The sequence below is a fragment of the Henckelia pumila genome, chromosome 4 (assembly GCF_033568475.1).
Source record: "Henckelia pumila isolate YLH828 chromosome 4, ASM3356847v2, whole genome shotgun sequence".
Classification (NCBI taxonomy): domain Eukaryota; kingdom Viridiplantae; phylum Streptophyta; class Magnoliopsida; order Lamiales; family Gesneriaceae; genus Henckelia; species Henckelia pumila.
This window is the reverse complement of record NC_133123.1, coordinates 6,967,611-6,986,424: the sequence shown is the minus strand read 5'-3', so window position 1 is coordinate 6,986,424 and position 18,814 is coordinate 6,967,611. Positions and strand designations below refer to the sequence as shown.

The window sequence follows — 18,814 nt, the reverse complement described above, 5'->3', positions numbered from 1 at the left end:
TTTATTGGGCACATGATGGCATCAAAATTTAATTTAATTTTTTTTATTTTTTTCAAATATAAGATTTTTTATGAATTGTATTGTTATAAGCGACCATCGTTGAGCACGTAACAATCGAAGTTCGATGTAACATTCCACATACTAAAAAGGACTCGAGATTGAATAGCATATTGATTGTATTTTCCAATCATACTGGAAATTTATATAAATTAATTATCACGATTTTTTACATGACGATGGAATATCCATTCTCTTTTAAAAGAATCGAATTTATGATCATTGGATGAGATGTTTCATACTTTCATTTCCTTCTATTTGGTAGGATCATTTTGATTTTTGAAAAAGTTATTTCAGTCCATGGATATAAAAATATCGAGCATTAGTGGTTATCTTTGGTAATATATATAAGAACGTCATGCTTCATGTATTAAAATCAACGGTCAATATTTTTATACAAATATATAATATATATTTGTTTTTTTTTTTGAAAGATAATATATATTTGTTAAATATATGGACATCATTTACATATCTATACATAATTTATATTATACACTATATAATAATGCAACAATCCTTAGAATAACCACCTTAATGCAACAATCTGAAAGAGTTGCTATCTTAACTATTTTAATAGAAAGACAACACTCCCCCTTCTTTTAATCCAATACAGATTATTTTATGTAACTATTTTACTAAATTCTAAAAATAGGTAAATGATTTGTTAATCATAATTAATAACGAAATAATTTTTTAAAAAAATAATAGCTTAGATATATTTAAAAATTATTATTATGTTTAAAAAATATACGTGAAGGGCCTGAAGGCCATAACTTACTGGTGTTAATTACTAGACCGAGGATTAGTCTCATGAATGCTATAGCCAACAATGTCCAAAATTGGTCAATTTTATGATTATCATTATTTGATCAATATTTTAATATGAATCAAATGGCGTGGAATGAAGATATGATTACAATTAGATCTTGAACCGAAATTTTATTTTAAATTTAAAATTTGATGTTAGATGAAGTACATGACCACCGGGGTCGGATTTAGGAATTAAAGCGGGGTTAGACTTGAATTTAATGTAATACAAATTATATATTATCACACTAAATGTAATAAATAGTGTTTGACTCTTGAGAATTTGGTCTTTTATGTTGTCAATTTTAGTCCGTCAGCTTTGTTTTTTGTTTTTGTTTTTTTTATTATATATTTTTTACAATTTTAGTATTTTTCATTTTTGCGTTAACATAGAAACAATACAATGCTGATGTGTATAATGTTACACCATCACTTTCCATAAAAAGGACTAAAATGACAAAATAAAAAATTAGAGGAGTAAAACTGAAATTTGATAACATAAATGATCAAAGTCGCAAAATGTTAGTACAAGATCAAGAAATGCAGTTTTTTCCAGAAAAAATGAAGTTGTGTGTTAGAATTAAAGAGATGAGCGGGCTTCGAATGTGAAAAAAGTGAGTTAGTGTGAAAATCTCGGTTCAGTCCTAAATGTTTGGACATATTTCCGATTCAGTCCTAAATGTTTGAATGTTCCCGGTTTAGTCCGAAATGTTTTTCAAAAATTCTCGATTCAGTTCTAAATATTTTTATATTCTCGGTTTGGTCCCAAATGTTTTAAAAAGTTGACGATTCAGTCCTAAATGTTTTACTTTCCAGATTTCGTCCTAAATATTTTTCAAAAAATCTCGATTTGGTACTTCCATCTACAAACAAAGTGTGATTAAAAAAACTTACAAACAAAAGACAAAGTTAAATAAAATAAAAGCTAATAATAATAATAATAAATAAACAATAATTTCTTTCAAATGAGAATATAATATAAATTATGCAAAATAAAATTATAGAATAAAAAATAATTGAACCGTGCAATCTTATAATTAAAAACATTATCAATCACAAACAAAAAACAAATGTTTTAGCAAATAACTAGTATTACTTATTTCACAAAATATTTGAAATTTTCATCAAATTTTTCAAGAGAAGAATACTTATGGTTAACAATTGAAAAAATATAATAAAGTATTTGACCACCGTTGAAGTAGTGATATGAAATTAAGTTTTATTTAATAATAAAAAATTTTCAAATAGTATTTTTTTAAAATTATAAAAAGAGTTTTAAAAAAATATATATATCGTTTTTTAACTTTCAAATTTTTTCTTAAATGTGCAAGCATAATGAATGAGAATATAACAAAATTAATAGAAATGTGAAATAACATCATTAAATTTTAATTCCTCAAGTTCCGTTTATTTTATTTAAGTTTTTATTTTGTAGCATCATGAATTTAATATTTTTATTTTGAACATTGTGTAAAATTGATTTAAATTTGGATAAAAACTCTAATAAATTTGTGTTTTATTTACAACTTGTTTAATGTTAAATATATAATAAATAATATAAAACTCAATTATAAATGATATAACACTACGCGATGTTAGTTTTAACACACGAGTAGATGGAAGGATCAAACCGGAAACTTTTGAGAAATATTTGGCACGAAATCGACAATGTAAAAATATTTAGGACTGAACCGAAAAATTTTGGAAAACATTTAGGACCAAACCGGAAACGTATAAACATTTAGGACTGAACCGGGAACTTTTGGGAAAGATTTAGGACCAAACCGATAACATCCAAACATTTAGAACTGAACCGAAAATGTGTCCAAACATTTAGGACTGAACCGAGAATTTGCCCGAGTTTTAGTAGATTACATAAAAAACTTACACAGATCTTTAAAAATAAATTGAAGTGGATCACAATCTATCTAAACTAGAATAGTGTTTGAGAGAGTTTTTTTGTTAAAAAAATAAAAAAATTCTTTTTAAAAGCTTTCTCAAACACTATTTACAGTCGTCTTTTCCTCAGACACACTTGCGTTTGTTGGTTTGTGTGTTTACCGGTCGGTACATATATTATTGTACAATAAAACTTAAAACAAGGTACGAAGTTGAAGTATTTTTATATTTGTATGTAAATAAATAAATATATAAAATATAATAATATCCTCGTCCCCGTAATCTTTGACCCCACTCCCAGGGATTCACTTTTACTGTTCCTTATTCTGATATTTTTACTGACACCGTATTCCATATCTCTCTCTCTCTCTTCGATATAATCAAAACAAAATATTAATCCTCGTATTAATCATATTATTCTCTGCTCCGCGGTTCACGTGTTTACTGTTCACTGGGCCAAATGCAACCATCACCCAGTACGTACAACTCTCAGTGCACACAGTTACACCCTTGCTTACGTGACGGCCAAAGTGATATTCCCAGGTCGACACGTCATCCTATGGGGCCCACTTCGTTGCGTTGGAACAGTTACACATGTCACAATTCTCAGATGACGTGGCAGTCCGACCGGAATCGATCTGGAGAGCTATTTTTTCGCTTTTGCGTGAAATGATTTTTTTTAAAAAAAATTTATCAGTCACATTAGATTTATGGACTTTTTATTTAAAAAATAAATAAATAAAGCGATATATATATAAATGGGTTCAATTAAATTAAATAACTTTTGAATAGAAAAATATAGATATGATTAGGGATGTAAACGAACCGAGCAGCTCGTGAGTAGCTCGGTCAAAGCTCGACTCAAGCTCGATTTGATCGAGCTCGATCTCGAGTAGCTCGAGCATATAATCGAGCTCGAGTCGAGCTTTAAATTTATGTGCTCGAATAGCTCGCGAGCTACTCGATAAGACACATATATAAAAAAATATAATAAAAATAAATATATATTTTATTTATTTATATAATATATATAATATTATATTTATTTATTTATTCATAAATTTTAATTTAAATATATATTTTTAATTCAAGCTCGAGCTCGAGTACTCGAACTACAAACGAGCTCGAGCTCGAGCACATATTTTACTACTCGATCGAGCTCGAGTAGTAAAATATGTGCTCGAGATCGAGCTTGAGTAGTGTGTTATTCGAGCTTGGCTCGGCTCGATAACACTCCTAGGTATGATACATTTAGGGTCCGTTTGAAGTGAATGATAAGATAAAGAATATAGAGATAAATAATATATTGTAATAAAAAATAAATAAGAAATGATAGTTAATATAAGATTTGATTTGATTCATAGATTATAGTTTATTTGATTTGATTGATTATATTTTATATAAATATAGTAAATTACTATTTTATCCTTTTAATAATTAATAAAATATGAATAATATTATTTATAAAGGATAATATAGTAATTTAAATTAAATGATTTGATTGATGTAAGATAAATAATTAATGATTTGATTGATGTGCGATAAATAATTAAAATATGGATAAATAATATGACAAAAAACGTGAGACTATATAAGATAATTTATACCTAGATTACTAATATGCCACATCAAACGGACCCTTAATGGCTAAATCAAATAATTATCAAGACTAAATTCTTCACAAGACGTTAGTTTGCATTTTTTTTTTACTTAAAATTACTGAATTGTTATATTACAATTTGGTTGCATTTGTGTTTGAGATTTGAAATCTTCCAAGCTTTTACATTTGTTTTGATATATATTTGCACATTTATTTATTTATTTACATTTCAAATCTTTTTGTGTCAATTCAAAAATGGGTCAAAGACATGAAGTCAAAGTCCAGGTCTTTTGGTCCTCGCCCTCATTTCCTCATGATCTTTTTTCCCTGAATTAAGGATAGCCTTAAATATATATTTTTACAAGGGAAAAAAAGATTTCATTTTTTGGAGATTGTGCAAAAATTCCAATCTGACCAAAACCAGTTTTCTTGTCAGATTCCAAAATTTCATTCAAAATTCTACACACACAAAGTTATCTTTAAATAGTTTTTTATTTTCCCCTTTTTCCCAGATTATTTTAATTAGAAGACGAAGTCACAAATGTATTTAATCAATTAAATAAATTGTAGGAAATGTTTAGTGGAAGAGTCAAGGGTCCTAGATCTTGTATACATGTCACACTAAAAGCATATATAGCAAATCATTATCATTATATATAATTAAACAGTTCCAAATCATTAATGTGAGGTAAATTTAATTGTTAATATATGATCTTACGTTGTTCCCAATGCCATTAGGCACGTGAAAAGCGTAATCAGAAAATGGTATAACGTTAAAAGCTCCATATTTAGAAGTCATGATTATTAACTTGATTTTATAATTATATAGATAGGGAAAAAAATGTTTTTTGAATTTTTCATTTGAAAATTAAAGACAGATTCATAATTTTTATCTATTGGTTTTTTTTTTTTTTTTTTTTTAACTATATGTGATTTTAAATTTTGGCCTCGTTGTATAACTATTGAAACTAGTACACTTGTATTGTATATGCGACATTACATAGTTAAAATAATCATCATTGATTTTTTTTTTCACACGTATATGTATATATATATATATATATATATTTATGAATGATATCTAAAAATTTAATGATCATATACATCATGGATAAAAATGAAAAAATAATTTTGTAAATTTAAAATATTTTAGAAAACGGATAAAATATGTTACACCAAAGATACCGAAATTAATTATTTAAATACTCTTATGTTTTATGATTCAGTATAGAAATCATTGCCTTAATGCATCAACATATATAAATTACGATTTTAATTGGATTATGCTTTGCATGTGTTTTTTTAAGCTTTTGATATGCCTTTTGACTAGACGTGGCTTAATACTTTTCTTTTCAATACTTGGTTGCCAAGGTTTCGTGAAAAATGTTAGTATATATTTAAGTTAATTATCGATTTATTTAACTACTTGGTTTTTTCTCATAAAAAAAACTATGAATATATATAGCTAGAGCCTAGATAGATGAATGATAGAAAATTGATATATATATGTAATAATGCCATGCCTTTATTAAATGTTTTTTTTTAAAAAACATACTGCCTTGTATAAAAATTCAAATTCTAAGAAGGGTGACAATTAATTAAGAATATTCAACTAATCCCTTTATGATATTTTAAAAAATCAACAATTAGATGGAACTATATTTATTATTGCATATATAACATGGGAGCTTTTATATAAGTGACATACTATATTTGACCTGAAGGCTTTGTACTCGAGTACCATATCTTATTCTGACCGTCAGAAGAGCTAGCTAGCTATTTTATTAGTAATAATAATTGACTTGTATTAATTTTAAGACAATTAATATTTAAAAAATGATAATGAGATCGTTTCACAAATCAATTGTTTAAAATACATTTTCGATTTGATTCTTGAAAAAATTTTATTTTTTATGTAAAAATATTTCGTTTTATTATAAATATGAATCGAATCGATCTATCTCAAAGATCATATATAAATCCATAAAACCGTATCATTTAGACAATCTTAATATTTCAAAATCAAATTTACGACATTTCCCTAACTGCTCCCTTTGAAAATTAATTATGAGCAATAGGAAGACTTTATTTGATTAAATTTGCATTAAATCCGGATTAAACACGTGCATACCATGCAATCCATGATGGAAGATTTCAAAGGCTCGAGTCTCTCAAGATATGCGATTAATTATAGATATATAGGGATACTAGTAAAAGCTTGCCAGTGACGTAAGTATCTTTGGATAAATAAATAAATAATGGAGTAGTAGGTTTTTAAGAAATGTTTTATGCATAGAATTTTGCGAAAGTCTAAATTGTTTTTAATTTTTCAAAATGAAAAACAACTCTTTTTCCCCTGCTAACTTGAGTGTCTTTTATTTAGAGTTTAATTTTATCAACTAATCAAACTTTGGTCAACTATACTAACTTTTAATTTCTATTATTTTGGTCCAACTGTTGATATGATGTCAGACAAGTCAATCTTTCTCACACCAACTTCATCAATTTTTGATTTTTGATATTATGTCAATATTTTCCAACGTCATATCAGTATTTTTCGGTATCATATCAGCAATATGACGAAATAAGACTAAAACCAAAAAAATTAAAGTTATTGCATTTAATCCAAATTTTGAATATTTAATGGATCAAAACTCAAAATGAGACAAGTATATGGATCAAAAAATTATTTTTACCTTTTAAAATGTTAGTGTGATATATACATACTATGGTTATATATACATACTATGGTTTACGAGGATTGGAAGCGACATTAACATGATGATCAATATCATCAATACTTATTTCACAAACAAAATGATAGCAATTACTCCATTAACTTGAGCTTGATATGAGCAAGATGTTTGTGGGTGCATGATCCCCATGCGCCATGGACAAGGGTGCAATTAAGCGCCAACGTCATTAATCATTAATTAATTAAAAGTTCAAATTTCTAAAAACTTTTATCAGCAATCTTTTCAAATAAAATAAAAAAAAGGGCTCATTCACCAAAATATATCAAAGTTAGTGGCGGAGCTAGGGGGCATGAGTCGCATGGCCCCTCCTTCTCTCCTCGACTTTAAATTTGTGTTTTAATGAAAACATTTTTTCTAGCTCTACATCACATTCTCATTATTCAAAATTTCCCCCTATTGTCCATTGATCATTTTGCTCAAAATATATGATCCATGTGCGAATGACGTAATTTTGGACCATTGAGAGAGGAAAAAGCACTTTAAATTTTAAATAAGCACAATTCTCAAAAACATTTTATATTTAATAAGAAAATTGAAAATCCCTAATCCAATAATCTCTTTCATATGTCTCTTTCTTGATAAAAAAAGTACTAAACCCGAGATACATGTAAGATATAATTTCAAGAAGACTAGCTTTCAAAGAATGACATTTTGCAGTGTCCCTTTTCCCCTCTTTCCATCAAACAAACACTGCTGATTACTGCCTTTAAAAGGCCCCCCTCCATGCACACGCTCTTTCACCAATCCAACTTAAAAGAATCATCCCTTTTTCACAATCCTCAAAACACTTGAAAACTTTTCTCTAAAAACAACATTCTGCACAGAAGAAAGAAAGAAAGAAAGAAAGAAAAACGTAGAGTCAAGTCTGATTTCATTTCTTGCAAGAATCACAATCATGTCAAACCCTAAACCCTCCCAAGAAACCATACCCTTCCCTCTCTTCGAACCCATTCTCACCAACACAGGCTTCACATTGCTCCAACGCAACACAGCCGCGGTGTCTCAGCCGAGCGAGCGTCGCGGCCGGAAGAAGCCCGCGGAACCGGGGAGGTACCTCGGCGTCCGGAGGCGTCCCTGGGGCCGATTCGCGGCGGAGATAAGGGACCCCACCACCAAGGAAAGACACTGGTTAGGGACCTTCGACACCGCACAAGAAGCAGCATTGGCTTATGACAGGGCAGCCCTTTCCATGAAAGGCACTCAAGCAAGAACAAATTTCATATACTCCGATCAAACAAACCATTTCCACTCACTAAACATGAGCCCTTTTGATCATAACTTTCAGAACTTCTTTCACCAATCATCACCGCAGAACAAACGATCTGAAGCCAATGCTGCAAACCATCCCTCCTCCTGTAATACTCAGCCTGCAGGTGTCAGCATGATGATGATCAGTACTCATGCTACCCAATCAGAAGCTGACACATGTTATTCCCGTGAATCTTCTTCATCATGTAATGATGTTGATAATCACACCACCGTCTTTAACCTCTCCACAACAACGGACTCAAACTCTGGATATCTAGATTGCATTGTTCCCAACAAGTACTTGAATCCTTCCGGCTCCTCCGTCGACCGACAGAAAATATCGATCACCCCGAACTCGGGTCTCTCATCCGACAAGTCCAGCGTCAATCACCCGTGTGATGAAAGCTACAGCAATCCGCTTCTTTCAGATATTGAAACAATGGGATATTGGAATCTTGAAAACCCTGAAAAATTTTCAAACTCTGATAATGATATTAATCACATGGTGGGCTATGGATTCTTGGAAAGTGATCGAACACAGCCATGGGAGGGGTTAATGGGTTCCAACTGTGAGCTTTCGGCCATGATAAATAACCCATTGTCAAGTATGGGAGCTGACGATCACATGAATATTTTCCCAGTTACTACTGATCATTGTGAAGTGCACAATATTCCAAATTTTCAGATGATGAACATTCCAACCAGCAGTATTAGTACCACAACTGGGACTGATTCCACGCCAAGCAATTGCTCAACTTTGTTTCCTTCTTTTGTGAATTTAGGTTACCCACTCTTTTGAGCTAGCTACGTGATGATTTGAAGCTGTCACTCGAGGGTTAATTAATTAATGAACGAGATTTTACACAAACAAGTTCTTGAAGTTGAAATAGTTAATTTCTCATGTTGTTACCGTTAGATTTATTAATCAGTACTATATTGCATGTATCTATATATATATAATATATTAAGTAGGGTTTTATCAATCAAGCGTGCTACAATATTATCTTGTGTGACACATGATCTTATAATATGTAGCGCATTAAGATCATGATCATTACATTTACAAGTGATATATACTCCACATAAAAAAAATTTAAATGGAGGAACTTTTATTTTTTTAATGTTGATTAAATAACCATGGAATGTGGAGCTTGATAGTATCAACGTACATTTATATAGACAAATATAATATTGGACGAGGCTTTTTTATTGCACTGTAATAAGTACTAATTGTATCATTAACATAAATCCCGATGTCAACTAAAGAAATCAATGGACAGTAGTTGACAAATTCAAGATTTTCTGTACAGTTTCATGTATTGGTCATAAATTTATAGTCAGAAGTATTCAAGCAATTCAGACAACATAACTACATATCTTACATAAACAGGCATTATAAACTTGCCTCTTGTCATTCTTCAAGTTTATCGCTTCGTTTCCACTACAAAGCCCCAGACAATTTGGGATGATCTTTTAACAATAGATCAATGGACGAGAAAGTCGTGGAGATGGTTAAATCAAAGTGGAAGTGATGAGGAATGTATCCTTTTCGCTCTGAAAAAGATAACATAAATAGACACAAGAAGATTTAAAAAATCGAGCAGAGCCGCAAATGCCTAAAAGGATGTTTGTTTTATTTGTTATTGAAGAGACTGGGTGAGAAGGATAAACAAGGTTTTGCAAGATCTTTTGGGAGGTGTTGTGACTTTATTTTTTGTAATGGAAATGGTAGTTTGGTGATCATATTATGAACACGGATGGATGTTGAAGCGGATTTGCACCAATAACCCACATTTGCTTGGTGACAGAGAGGATCTGATGAGTCGACCCTTTTGTTTATCTTGATGTGCGAATCTCACCTCCCTGACTTGTGCTACCACTTGAAGAGATGGAACTTGTTCCAGATTGACGAACACTTGGTTGAGGAACATGCTCGCTTTTTGAGAACATTGAACCGACTGAGGCACTTGAACTGTTCATAGATGACATCTGTGCTGAGAAGGCATCTTTACTGAAACCAGAAAGTAATTCGGGCCTCAGGTCTGATGACGAGGATGATGGAGCCAGAGTAGCATTTGTTGATCCCACAGGGTAAGGAGCAACAGGCATATCAGTTAGAGAGGAAGCAGATGGACTGTAACTCAACGTTCTCATTGAGTGATCAAATTTGCACGAGGGACCGAATTTGCAAACTCCATTTTGTGTGTAATGTAGACATGGTGGTGCTCCCTGAAAACGATGAGAGTGTTGGAAAGATAAGGTGTAAGTCTCAGTTATGAATCCAACACCATCACCAAATGACAACTTATCATGAAATTGGGCCAAAAAGAGGAAAATTAAGAAGTTTGAACGTTTATATACAGATCGGGGGAGGGAGTGAAATGCTAATGCAAAAAAAAAAAAAGATGAATGCAAATCTGCAGGAATTCTGTAAAACTGAGAGGCACATGAAGTCCTCAAAGAATATTGTTAGTTTTCCAAGAAGTACGGACATGTTATCTACACAGACCTAGCTCCATCTACTGTGAAATTACTGATGTTTATGGAAGCACACCACCGGTTTTTGGAGAAGTTAAAGAAAATCGATGGACAGAGGTACCCTATAACTCCAAGCTATGAAAATATGAGAATATGAACACTCAAACTCTGATGTTTGATAGAACAATATCTAGTAAATCCGAAACCCTCTAACTACTGGCATAAACTCATACATCAGCGAATCAAACTGTCCCTCACAAATTTCACTCACCCAATTACTTGTTGGGCTGACAGTTAATAGCAGTAAAAATATTTTCACAATGACAGTTGTCATCGCTGCAATTCAATGACACTCAATTTTCTCCCCACAAGTAACAGTTACAGTTGTGTAAGCCAAGAACTTCCAATCAAGCAATAATGCATTCCAGAGAGCCAGTAGAGGTCATAATTAACAGATGCAAGCTTGTTATTATTAGCAGCATAACCAATAGAATAACCAAAGAAAAGGAAGAAGTGTTTCATTCCCTAAAGCTTCGGTTCCATATCAAGATACTTACTGATCTGTCAAGTTCTAAGGAATTGATGGAATTTGAATAAAGATCCAAACCATTGTTTAATGGTAATGTTTCACTGGGAAAGGCAAAATTCAATCATCCAAAAAAGCATAAAGAATCAAGATGATTATAAATTTATTCGCCAATTTAGAACCGATCAATGCAATCATAGCATGTTATACTTCATTTAGAGCAGGCACTAGGTCAAAAGGAAGATGCACATTTAAGGCTGTATGCTGACATTATGCAACAGAAAATTATGAACACCTTCTATATATAACTATTGGCAAATTAGATTGACAATTACAGATTCAAAATAGGGCTACATGCTTACCGGGCGTAGTGGTAGACCGATTGGACTTAGCATAAGACTTGTTTTTTGTCCACTCCACTCAGGTGGGTGATGATATTTACAAGTAGATCCAAATTTACAATCCCCTGTTCTCAAATAGTACTGGCATTCTGGTTGACCAGGTCTTTCTGGAAATGCATGTTCCTTTTGACTGCTACTTGAGGGACCGGCAGGCGAAGTAACGGGAAAGTATGGTCCGGTGTATGAGGTTGCCTGAGGAGATAACTGTGTTATCCCATACACTGTGCCTGTACCGCCAGAGGGTTGGTTACTGGGGAAGCCCGCAGGGCTAATCGACGCCTGTACAATGCGCTGCTACTAATTAGCATGAAACAAAAGTATTTAAAAGTTAAAACGGTCATAATTAGCATGGAATTAAAGCATTTGAAACGGTTGTGAAGATAGTGGTTCAAGAAAGAAAAAAGAAGAGGCAAAATGCTTCATCTATACTTACTGGGTATGGTGTCCAACCAGGGACAGGAACAACTCCTGGAGGAAGGAGCAAGGGACCATAACTTCCAGGAACATAAGAACCTGGAAGTATGGGTGGCCTGGCTACGGGCCAGTTTCCGGAAATTACCCCATATTGTTGAGAAGTTTGAACAGGAGGCTGTAAAGTTGGATAAACTGTAGGTGTGGGCCCAGCCCCTGGACCAGGGGTTTGCTCTGGCACTTGGATACCAACTGGTTGAGGATGATGAAATTTACAGGTAACACCAAACTTGCAATGCCCTGTTTTAACATAATACGAACATTCCTTTTCTCCCTGCAGCAAAATTTCAACGATACACCTGAATAGTTAGTGAAGCATTATCTAAAATGAAATCATAAACGATGGAACAAAAATATGAAAAAGATACATATATATTTTCAAGGTTCCCAACCGGTCGCAAGGGATATCCGTAAAAATTCAGTGTCACTGGACCTGAAGAACCAACTCCATGCTTTGGATGGTGATACTTGCAGGACGCACCAAATTTGCACGTTCCCGTCCGCATGTAGTACTACAAATTTGGTGCAAATAGTGTAGGTATAAAATTCAGTATGAGTAGAATAATTAGAATAAAATTCCCAAGGAGACAGATCAACATTTTGTATTTGTTTTAACAACTAAAAAAAAAACTAAAATATAAAAATGATGGAAACTTTTCCAATGTAACTGTAAATAATTACATTGAGAATTTGAAATAAATAACAAAAGGAGTATGGCAAGTAATACAGGGCATTAAACAATAAAAAGAAAATCCTCATGATAGTCATAGTCAATAAAAAAAGGGCCGACCTCTTTTTCAATAGACTAACAATTGCCGATTGCCACACCAAATAAGACATGAAAAGACATTCGATTATCTTAGTCACAACAAGTTTCATCCAGCATGGTAAGGTCATAATGAATGTATGCCGATAACAAACTGATTAAGCATGAGAGAAAAAGTAGCGGGTATTTGTTGTTTATTCTGGCATACATTACAACAGCAAAATCAATCAGGACGGAAAAGTTCAACTTTTAAATTAAATTAAAAATAAGTAAAGAGCAAGAGTAACTTATGGATTTACAAATAGGATCAAATGAAACAAGAAGACGATAATGAATAGCTAGAAGACGATTGGACGAAGCACCACAGAACAATAAAGGAAAAGGGTCAACAAAGAACTGACACGTGAGAATGATCTAAGCAACTGACATGTTTCCAACATCAAAAATACGACGCTATGCCAATGTCCATCATCCATAGTATAGACAGCAACAAGACAAAAAAAAGCTAAATAATATTATTTAGAAGATATACAACTATTTGAGTCTCAAGAAAATTCAACCAACATTAATCCTGTGGGCTGAGGATATAATAAATATAAAAGAAGTTGACACAATCGATACAACCATGTGGTTACTAATTTGATATACCATAATACCATCTAACCAGAAAAAGACGAATGCACAACCAACCAGTAGAAACTTACCTCTGCAGAACCAACAAGAAGACAAATTTATAGTTAGGCAGCGCAATCAAAGAAACTGAAATCCCCAAAACATCAAGCAACCATTAAAAACATCAAGTACAAGATGTAACACAGAGGACTTAGATTTATGCTCTTATATCATTCAGCAGTTGACATACTGCACCGAATTTAAGAGTATATATCCGAATATATTTCAGCTTAGTTGCATAAGCATGGTTATTTTCAAAGCTGAAAACCAAAGGGAAACAATCTAGACCTGACAGACAGGTTGCCCAAGGCGTTCCGGATGTTCACTTCCGCCAGCCCTCATAGTTCCCATTGCCTATATAGTTAGTAAAAAAAACACCAACATTTTATCAATTCATTTCCTCAATCGAATCTTATAATAAGTTAAAACCATCACAACCTCACTCAAACAAGAAAGACCACACCTTTACCAAAATTACCGAAAGTTACATCAAGTTTCCACTATCCTACTCAATGAATGCGCACCAGATTACTGTGATCACTATGATTCAAATATTTTTCTCTATCTTATCTACTTCTGTTTCATCAAAACAATATAAACACCTCTAAAACAAGAATGGCCGGTTGTGTACATTAATTTTCATTAATATTTCATAGGATGTCATCCATTAAACTCAAAACATGATTGAATCAATTTTATCATTGCAAAAGGAGATATTTTTCCAATCTATTTCATGACTACAACTATACTCAAAGCACAAAATTTTCACCCAAATAATCATCAAATCGACAATTTCCAATCTTAGCACAATGATCACACAAATCATGCATTAAAAAGTCAAAACTAATCCTACAGCTCAAAGAACTGGGGACTTTACCATGCCACGATCACGGGGATGATTGAACCGACACCTATTGCCGTATCCACAGAATCCAGTCCTCAAATAATAAATACAGTCGGGATCATCGGGCCTCTCCGGGTACGATTCGGGCCCACCACCATGCCACATAGGTTCTGCATTCAAATATCAACCACAAATCGTCAACATTTCCACCAAAAAAATGCTCAATTTAGTAAAATCGGCCTCAAATTCAGGTGAAATTCAAATGAAATGCAAATGTAAACCACCTTCAAGCCCGGTTTCTCCTCCCGGCGCCACCCATTCCCCCACCGACTCCCCTGGTACCCCTTCCACTCCCTGGATTCCACTGTACCTCTCCATACACACACACACACACACACACACCACTCTCTCTCTAAAATATACAAAAAAAAAAGTATAAACACACAAGTACAACACGATTATATCTCGTCAGAAAAGGAAGGAATTCAGCGAGATAATGCAAGAACTGGGATATATACACGAGTGTATAGATACAAATCACACAGAAGTGCGTGTGATTGTGTGAGAGAGAAGCGGTTTGATCGAATGGGAATTCGGAAGTTTTAGAGAGAGAAGGGGTTTTCGAGTGATTTTTTGGGAACTCGCTTGCCTTTTATATATTTCACACACACTGCGTGTGTGTGGGTGTGATTTTTGTGCACTTTTTGTGTGTCCCTTTTTTAATAAATTAATAAAATATTTTCCGTTTTTATTTTCCTTTTTTTTAATATTTTTATTTTCATTTGTTTGTTTGGTCAGTTTTATGACGCGCCAAATATGTGTACCTAACAGTAATCTCACGCATGATGGGTGGTACTTAATGAACGGTGCGAAAAGACTGTTTTGTCCTTCACACAACCTGCCCGTGTACTCAAGGTTTTATTACATCATGCCCCTCAATGACAAAATCATATGTTAATACATTCTTTCGTTTCTTTAAAAAATAAAGCATATGCAACTAGGATTGGCATATCGCACCGAAATACCAAAATTTTGGCATATTTTATCGAAATTTTTTTGATATATATACATTTTTTCGGTATCGAATTTTTTTTCGGTATTTATACGATATCAATATGCATTTTTTTCGTGCCAAAGTTTCGGAATTTTACTATCGGTATCGGTATGAATTTTTTTCATACTAATATTTGTAGTAAGGTATACCAAAAAACCACCCCTATATGTAACTCATGTGTTATAAACAAATCCAAGCATATTACCACATTTATAAGGATTTTTATTTTTATGTTTGCTTTTTATTAACACGTGGTTTTCATTTTTTCAATAAAATTTAATGAGTACTGAATATTGATGTTTTTTTGTCCGATATATAGATAAAATTTAGCAAGATAGAAATGTGTGTATAAATTAAGTTTTTTTAGTCATATATATATAGGGTTTTTAAAACTTGAAGTTGTAGTATGTCGAGTTTCAACAAGGACTAATTATGTTTTCATAAAATTTTAGTGATGAAAATTAATTCACACGAGATTAAGAGAGTGTTTGTAAAATATTATACTTTTGTATAAGTGATTAAATTTATAAATTATAACAAAATTTAAGAAAAATCAAAAGTTGGTAGCTAGTGTTTGAAAACAAATGTGAAAATCTAAAAATCAAAGTTGGGTCGTATTTGATAAATAAGTTATTAGAGTGATTTTAAGTTTTAAAATTGATTTTTTTAATTAGAATCACTTTTGGAGAATGATAATCACTATATATGACTAACTTTTGGATTTCAATTAAGTTAAATATAAGCTAACACATAATTTAGGTTTAAAAAACACACAAAAATAATTTTTTAAATCTAAAATCTAAAAATTACTTTTTTTAATGATTGCAAACACTTCCTAATTATGCTTTCATAAAATTTTAGTGACGAAAATTAATTCACACGACATGCACTTTGTGTAACCCTATTGGAAGTTTACTTGACAAACATTTATAATTAAATCAGATTTTTTCCTTTATCAGTGAATGCTTAATTAGTTAATTTTTTGTATATTCTTCAATGGTTTTTAGAGCTCATTTGGTTTGAGAAGGTGATAAAAACATTTTTAAATAAACTTTTCTTAAAATTGTTGTCTTGGGTTAAAATTCATCGTACAAATAACTTTAAAAAGTGTTTTTTTTAAAAGCTATAATTTCTAATTTTTTTGGGGTTTAGCTTCATATTTAAAATTTTAAATAAAATCATTTTTTCAACATTTATCCAAATGTCAAAATCGCTTCTGCTTGTTTAAATAAAATTACTTTAAAAGGTTGAACTTATTTAAGCATTTTTGTTAGATTTTAGCTTTTTGTATCCAAATTGGCTCCAATAAGTGAATTTCACATCAGTCATTGCTCATATAAATTGTCACGATAATTGTTCAGGAGATCATATATATATATATATATATATATATATATATATATATATATATATATATATTGAGTTTGTACATATGTCTATTAAACTAATAGAATCACAACCTTAATTTTTTTCAAACAGTTAAAAATGTACAATAAATACCAAAATAAAAATTATTGAATTTTTGTATTTAAATACAGGATACATAAGTTCGAGTTTGGCTTGGATTCGAGCTTAATTTGACGTCCATGCTTCGAATAATTTGGGTACGTAACTAGCTACGGAGACATTGGATTTGAGTCAATATCTGATAATTCTAGTCTCGTGAAATTGATCATGAAGTGTGTTGTGATGATGAAAAGGGGTGGGGTTCAAGTCAATATATATATATAATTTTGGAGGAATCTTTGATATAAAGCGTCGAAATTATATCTACACTGAATCATATGCTTTCATGGTTGATATATCTTGTAAATTATCATTTGCTTTCGAACAAGGTATATCACTCTCGTGTTTACTTTATTGGCGGAGGACATGCAAAAAAAAGATTTTTACATTCCATTCGAAATTTAGAAGATTCAATCAGTACACCATATTCTTGTGTGTGGCCCCGATAAGATAAAAGCCTCGATAGTCGATTCCATGTATGCATATATTGTTTCATGATCTGTATCGAATCTTTTAATGTTAATATATAATAATTCTCGTATTAAAAAAAATGTTTCGATGATTAAATATTTAGTTTGTATAAAAATATTTTCTTGAAGTAATTTGTTCTTTTTTTGAAAAAATAAAAGTCATCTTTGTGGTATGATAAATAATTAAATTATTTTATTTTTTTAAAAGTAAAAAAATACTTAAAATTCAAATTTATGTTCTTATTTTATCTTTACTTTCTAGAACGTAACGCTTTTGAAATTATAAATTATAAATTATAAAATGAAAAAAATACAAATTTAACTTGATCATGTATATTTCTCTTCTTGTAATTTTGGTATGGTGTATTGTGGAATTTCATATATCTTTATTTTGTTTTCTCAATCTCATGGCGCTGCATTCTTCCTACATGACGCTGATGTGTCTCTTACATGAAGTTAATCCGAATGACAACAAGACACTCGCACATAGTATCATATTAACATCAATTTCTGGGTGAAAAATGATTAAGACTATAAAAAATATAAAACAATACATGACAAAACCCGGTTTAGATAATATAAAAGCTCAAAATTATATTTGTTAAAAATTAAAATATTTTAAAAACAATAATAGTTTTATTATAGTATAATGAAACTATTATTAAGTACCGTAAAAGTAGTATATGAAACTACTATTAAATAAACAAAAAAACATCCGAATATATAACATTTTGATATGATGCACATTAACTACTATTAAATAACCAAAAAACATCTGAATATATAACATTTTGATATGATGCACATTCACGATAGATATTATGTGAACATCGTCGAGGTGATACCAAATTATTTGTAAGGGTGGAAAGTTATCATGTTTAAATTCGATACGATAAGATAATGATATCGAAAATATTGTTTTGTTAATTTTTAGTAATAAAATTATAATTACAATTACAAATAAAATAAAATAAGAAAACCAATGTCAAAACTCAAAATGACCGGGGTTTTAAACTAATCATACTATTTTTTTTACCCCAAACTAATCATATTCTAAAAAATCAAAACCACAATTATATCCCTAATTTTCATTTTATAAAGTAAGTTTTTTTTTCCTCATATTACCGTATCGACATTTCGTTATACCGTACGTAAATCTTTCAATATAATTGATATGCTACTTATACAAAACCAAAATTTCGATATACCAAAAATTCATTATACTGAAACTTCGGTACGAAATCGATATTATTTTT

General features: G+C 31.3%; 2 protein-coding genes across 5 annotated transcripts; one reads left to right on the top strand and one right to left on the bottom strand.

Moving 5' to 3' along the window:
* Positions 1 to 8,017: 8,017 nt before the first annotated feature.
* Positions 8,018 to 9,169, top strand: LOC140860424 (uncharacterized). Its single transcript, XM_073263440.1, has one exon. It carries the CDS (start codon positions 8,018 to 8,020, stop codon positions 9,167 to 9,169), a length of 1,152 nt encoding a protein of 383 aa, XP_073119541.1.
* A 387-nt stretch (positions 9,170 to 9,556) lies between these two features.
* On the bottom strand, positions 9,557 to 15,164 carry LOC140894515 (zinc finger CCCH domain-containing protein 32-like). 4 transcript variants are annotated; one of them, XM_073303033.1, is made up of 7 exons: positions 14,813 to 15,164; positions 14,562 to 14,698; positions 13,973 to 14,038; positions 12,615 to 12,758; positions 12,209 to 12,520; positions 11,737 to 12,066; positions 9,557 to 10,599 (listed from the first exon to the last, which is right to left on the bottom strand). In XM_073303033.1, exons 1-7 carry the CDS (start codon positions 14,904 to 14,906, stop codon positions 10,207 to 10,209), a joined length of 1,476 nt encoding a protein of 491 aa, XP_073159134.1. In that variant the 5' UTR covers positions 14,907 to 15,164; the 3' UTR covers positions 9,557 to 10,206. The 4 variants fall into 4 exon arrangements, with proteins under 4 accessions (XP_073159134.1, XP_073159136.1, XP_073159135.1 ...); XM_073303035.1 differs by having other exon boundaries at positions 12,639 to 12,758; XM_073303034.1 differs by having other exon boundaries at positions 11,737 to 12,054; positions 14,813 to 15,163.
* Positions 15,165 to 18,814: the final 3,650 nt, after the last annotated feature.

Excerpts from the sequence above, each read along its gene's own strand:
- LOC140860424 (XM_073263440.1), top strand. The coding sequence starts at position 8,018 with ATGTCAAACCCTAAACCCTCCCAAGAAACCATACCCTTCCCTCTCTTC.
- LOC140894515 (XM_073303033.1), bottom strand. The coding sequence starts at position 14,906 with ATGGAGAGGTACAGTGGAATCCAGGGAGTGGAAGGGGTACCAGGGGAG. Across the intron at positions 12,521-12,614 it reads GGAACCTTGAAAATATATAT|GGAGAAAAGGAATGTTCGTA; the intron begins GTATCTTTTTCA and ends ATTTTGCTGCAG. Across the intron at positions 10,600-11,736 it reads TCGGTCTACCACTACGCCCG|GGAGCACCACCATGTCTACA; the intron begins GTAAGCATGTAG and ends CATCGTTTTCAG.